Below are 6,000 nucleotides of genomic sequence, written 5' to 3' on the forward strand. Positions count from 1 at the left end.
TGATTCATTTTGTACAGACATTACAAAGGAAAATAGTAACTTTACAAGACAGAGATTTGGCAGACACCACACTAATCAAGGGATCAAAGTTAAAAATCCTGGTATATTGTACTGAGAAGAGCATAACATCACTTCTGTAGTGTGCCTGTGAAAATGTACGGCCTGAATAAACAAGAAATATCAGACATTCTACAAAGTAGCTGGCATATAGTCTTCAAAAATTTCAAAGTCATAAAAGGCAAGGAATCTGAGGAATTACTCCAGATAAAAGGAGACTGAAGAGATGTGAAAACTAAACACAGTGTGTGATTCTGAATTTGATTCTGGACCAGGAAACAAAAAAGCTAAAAGAATATTATTGGGGAAATAGATAAAATTTGAATACAGACATTTAAATTAGAAAACAGTATCATATCAATGTTATATATCCTAATTTGGATAATTGTTCTGCAGCTATGCAAGCAAATGTTCTTCTTTGTAGGAAATACACACTGATGTACTTCAGGGTACATCAGTATCTGGAGTTTATTTTCAATTAGAAACACTGTCAAACTTTTATCTGGCCTTTCCTTTGGGAAACAAGACTCAGCCACAGCCTTATAAAACTGATAAGCAGCATAGAGTTTCTCTTTATAGATATTCCAGTTGATAAAGTAAGAAGGAATGATAAACTACTAACCTTCACAACATCTAATGAAAGACTAAATCTAGGCCTTCACTCTCAAATAGTTTTGTCTTTTGATAAAATTACATATACTGTGACTCCTCTGGTGGTCCAGTGGTTAAAACTCCATGGTTCTAATGCAGGGGGTGAGGGTTTGATCCCTGGTCAAGGAACTAAGATCCCACATGCCTGCCACTTGATGTAGCAAAAAAAAAAAAAAACACGATCTATACAGAGTCTTGCCAAAAAAAAGATATAAAACATTTACCTGATCAAGCCTCTAAATGTAGGGGACAAAAAAACAGGTTGTGTTTCTATGGCCCCACAATCACTAAAATTCAGATTGGAGAAAATGATGAGATAAAAGAGCCAGTTTCATTAACAAATAACTTAAAATACAAAAAGAATGAAAAAGGAACAGAGGGATAAGCCAGATAACCAATAACAATGAACAACCCTTTCTTGGATACTGATTTAAACAAATAAACTGTTTAAGAAAACATAAATTTCTTGTACAAATGAGAAAACTTGAATGTTGGTAAAGTATTTGATATTTAAAAATTACGTTACATTTTTAGTCATAAAAATGACATTGTACGTGTGTAAAATAGACAGCTACTGGGAAGTTTCGCATCATGTGAGAGCTCAGCTCGGTGCTCAGCAGTGACCTAGAGAGGTGGGTTGTGGGGGTGGGAGGGAGACCCCACATGGAGGGTATATATGTATACATATAGCTGATTCACTTCCCTGTACAGCGGAAATGAACACAACTTTGTAAACAATTATACCCCAATAATATAACTTAAAAATAAAAAATTTTTAAAAGACATTGTATAGCTGTATCTAAAATCAGTCTTTATCTTTTGAAAGTACTGAAATATTTACAGAGGAAGTAATATGATGTCTTGGACTTGCCTCAAACTAATCCAGACTTAGTGGGAGATAGTGGAGGACAGAAGAGCCTGGCGGGCTACAGTCCATGGGGTCACAAAGAATTGAACACAACTTAGCAACTGGACAACAACAGGAATAATCCAGAGTGGAGCAGAGGAAAGTGGAGGAAAAATGAGACATCATTATTTATGACATATATGCTACTGCTGCTACTGCTAAGTCACTTCAGTCAGGGTCATAATACCCTCTCCACTTTTGTATGTTTGAAAGTTTCTATAATAAAAAAAGTTTTAATCCAAATGAAAGGAAACCATATTGACCGAGGAATTTGTGGGGGCAGGTTATACAATGAATCATTAACAGCGGTTACTCAGGGGAACAGGATAACTGATGAGTTCTTGTTTCCTTTCTTTCCTCCATAGTATTAATTTTGTTACAGTGATCATGAACCATTGACATGCTAAACATTACTTGCAGAAATTTTTTTAAAAAGCATGTCTCTAAGAAAAACAGAAGTGAAAATCTAAAATTGACTTAAAAATTGGAGCTAAATTTGTACAGCGGTTTTATGTATATGAAGTACATATTTCTTGTGAGGCAACACCTATGAGATGTAAATAGTTCCAGTCAATGACTGCAGCTGGTAAAATCAATGATAAGCTCAGTAAAATCATTCAAGACTCTGGCAAAATATATAAAACAGGTAGAAAGAAATTAACCAACATCTAAACAGCCCCTCCCAAATTAGATTGCACCTGCCACATGTACAGACACAGATACACAAAGCACCACACATAAACCATTTCCTTTTCTCTCACAACAGAAAGTACAGTGAGTGGATGAGTATCAGTGAAAATCTGAGCAGAAAACTTTCAACTAACCTCTGCGTTCGGAGTCACATATATGAAAAATACTCCTAAGCAACTCTTCTACATAGGTCCTGTTGTTGCTATAGGTTATATCTTCTTTGCCATCATCAGTTCCTTGTTTCCACCCTATCAGAAGAAAAAGTTTGCAAATCCAAATGCTTTTATGTGCTAACATGCTTAGTTGCTGATTTTTTTTTTTTTAATTTTAACAAAGAGTCAGATTTGACTGAGTGACTATCATATACTTTTACATATATGGTATGTTTCAAATATTAAAATAAAGAGCAGCCCACAATACTGGTTATTTAACATGAATAGATCAAGAAAAAAGTGGTCTTGAAGCATCTTTGATTATTCATTTTTCAAGTTTTACAAAGGTAGAATAAAAGGAGAGAAGATGAAGAGGGAACAGAGCTTTATTGTCCTGTGATAGCAAAAGCACTCTGTGAGGTGAGAAAGAAGGTGAAATTGAGATTCACTTCTGTTATGCGTTTAGGTACTTTTCATTGGCAGAGTCGATAGAGAAAGCTGAATGGGCTACAGTGTGTTATCCCTATTCTTGCCAGTACTGGTACCTTCATCTCTAAGATATTGCTACTGTGCAAGTTTATGACAGGTTGATAATGATTGACATTACATGACTGGAACAGTGAAATAGATAAAATTGATTTAGCATTTTTGATGAGAACCGAACATTTATACAAGGAAATGTATGCAAATATTTGTAGTAAAAAAGTTGTTACTTCTGGATATTACTTTAGTTATATTGCTTACAACTTCTGGCACTGTGAAGGAAGTGGTATAATATAATGAGGTGCTCAATGGATTAAAACAGTTTAGTCCTATGAAGAATATATATTTGAATAAATTCATGTACCAGAATGGATAGTCTTTAGTTAATATAATGCAATTGGGGGAAATAAAGCTATCTTTATCTGTTAAAAAAAAAAAGCACTCTGTGAAAAAGCAAATAATGTTAACACTAATAGGAGTATTTTAAGGAAAACAGAGGGAAAGTAAACACTAGCTATGCAGAAAATGACTCCAGTACTCTTGCCTAGAAAATCTCATGGATGGAGTAGCCTGGTAGGCTGCAGTGCATGGGGTCGCTACGAGTCAGACATGACTGAGTGACTTCACTTTCACTTTTCACTTTCACACATTGGAGAAGGAAATGGCAACCCACTCCAGTGTTCTTGCCTGGAGAATCCCAGGGATGGGGGAGCCTGTTGGGCTGCCATCTATGGGGTTGCACAGAGTTGGAAACGACTAAAGTGACTTAGCAGCAGCAGCATACAGAAAATGTATCATTTTACATTGTTTGTTAGGGCCTACCATACATGGGATTCTGTAAGCAATTCCCTAAATAGAATTCCAAAGTTTCATTGAACTTGGCCTGCAGAATTTACATTGTTCCCTAGTCTACCGTATTGGCACTACACTTTCTTACATGTTTCTCTCACACACAAAGAGGGAAAAATGTTAAAATGTTAATTTTCAGCAAGGCACGTTGGAAGTGTATGAATTTTAATTCCCATATATCTATGTATTCCTATCATAACATTCTAATTTGCCCAGGAAAAAGTTTGTTTTCAGGTCAGTAGAAAAATACCAATGATTATGATTGAAAATATAATCTAAAATTTCTATAACGTTTATATTTGAAAGCATAGAAAATACTGATGTTTCAGATATAAGATTTTTGTTGAGAGAAAGAAAATTTTAAGGGAAAGATGGACGCTTCCATCAAGTTTCATACTTCATTTTAGATCAGGCACTGTCATAGTCACATGCTCCTTGCTTTATTGGAAGAACAAACATTAAAAGATGAATATTTACCCTCTTCATTCGGAGATAATTTTTTCACCACGGAATCCTGAGGAGTAGAGCTCTGATAAGAGGTGGAATCAAAATCAAGTGGTAAGGTACTAAAATCATTTCCACTACAATAGTTAGTCAAATCCTTGTTAGCAAAGAGCTCCCTTTTCGTGATCTGCGGTATCAAAGATGTATAATTCTGGGAGCTCTGTGAACTCGGCCTTGAGATATTTTCAGAACTTGTGAGGATAAGCGAGTATGTTGCATTCTCAGGACAGCTGAGATTAGAAATGGATGGGGTTCTTGGAGACTCTATCTGAGACTGTGAAGTGAAGGCGCCATCTTTCTCAGGACTCGAGAAGAGCGTGTCGGGCAGAGGGATGTGAGCAGCCATCACTTTCTTCAGTACCTCTTCAAAATCCTTCTTGGGGTTAATCTGTGGGCTGTCCAAACTGCTAGACTGGTACTTGATAATCTGTCGGAGGGGATCAGTAATGTCTTCTCTCTTTTGGATGGCTCGCAGTTTTCTACAGATGCTTTCCACAGGGTTATGCCGCTTCTCAGCTACCTTCTTTGCAGAGGCCATTGCTGACTTTCCTCCAGTGAGACAGAGGAAGTGTCTAAAGTACAGGCAAAAAGTAGACATGTTTTTCAGTTAGCCCTGTCCTAACAATAATGGAGTAACAGGCTATTTATTCCCAAACCAACTTTGGGGGGATCAAGATGTTTTAAACCACTATCTTTAAAACAATTGTTTTAAAAAACAGAGTATAGTTGTTTTACAATGTTTTGTCAGTTTCAAGTGTACAGCAAAGTGGTTCAGTTATACATACATTCGGTTGGCCAGAAGGTTTGTTTGGCAGCTTCCCTGGTGACTCAGTGATAAAGAATCCACCTGCAGGAGACACAGGTTCAATCCCTGGCCCAGAAAGATTCCGCATGTCACAGAGCAACTAAGCCCATGCACCACAACTACGGAGCCTGTGCTCTGGAGCCCACAATTACTGAGCCCACCACAGAAGCCCACACACCCTAGAGCCTGTGCTCCACAACAGAAGCAGCCACCCCAATGAGAAGCCCAAGCACTGCAACCAGAGTAGCCCCTGCTCGCAACAGCTAGAGAAAAGCCCACATGCAGAAACAAAGACCCACACAACCAAAAACAAACAAATAAATAAATAATTCATTCAGGTTTCTCTATAACATCTTATAGAAAAATTCAAATGAACTTTTTGGCCAACTTAAAACATATCGTAGGTTCTTTATCAGATTATTTTCCATTATAGGTTATTATACTATGTTGAATATAGTTCCCTGTGGTATACAGTAGGTCTTTGTTATTTGAACAATTGCTTTAAACAGATTTCTACATGTTTAACTTTGGGGCTCAAATTTCTAGAAATAATAGCTAATAAATAGTATTTCCCATGAGCCAGGCATATTACTAAGTTCTTTGTATGTATCAACTCATTGCATCTTAAAACAACTCTATGAGGCAAGTATTGCTTATTATCTCCTTTTTCAGGCACAAAGAGATTAAGGGATACACCCAAGTCATCTTGGGTAAGTGCTGGAGTCTACATTTGAACCCATGCAGTCTTGCTTGAGAGGGTAGACAACATTGCTCTTCATTTATACATTAAATATGATGATGGTGATGATATGAAAGCTTCCATTTGAGTACCTACTCTTATTCTTATCTATTGAGAACTTAATAAATATCTCTTTTATTAAGCATCTTGCATATATAATATC

General features: G+C 36.6%; 1 protein-coding gene across 2 annotated transcripts in view; it reads right to left on the reverse strand.

Annotated features, from left to right (window-relative positions):
• Positions 1-4,831, reverse strand: part of IRAG2 (inositol 1,4,5-triphosphate receptor associated 2) — a 102,169-nt gene extending 97,338 nt beyond the window's left edge. For both annotated transcript variants that reach the window (XM_055396561.2, XM_088837268.1), the window contains exons 1-2: positions 4,267-4,831; positions 2,440-2,553 (exon numbers count right to left, since the gene is read on the reverse strand). In XM_055396561.2, coding sequence (XP_055252536.2) covers positions 2,440-2,553; positions 4,267-4,831 — 679 coding nt within the window. The remainder of the gene's footprint in view (positions 1-2,439; positions 2,554-4,266) is intronic.
• Positions 4,832-6,000: the final 1,169 nt, after the last annotated feature.

This window comes from Moschus berezovskii, chromosome 6, assembly GCF_049115385.1.
Source record: "Moschus berezovskii isolate FMDL1 chromosome 6, NW_MosBer_1.0, whole genome shotgun sequence".
Classification (NCBI taxonomy): domain Eukaryota; kingdom Metazoa; phylum Chordata; class Mammalia; order Artiodactyla; family Moschidae; genus Moschus; species Moschus berezovskii.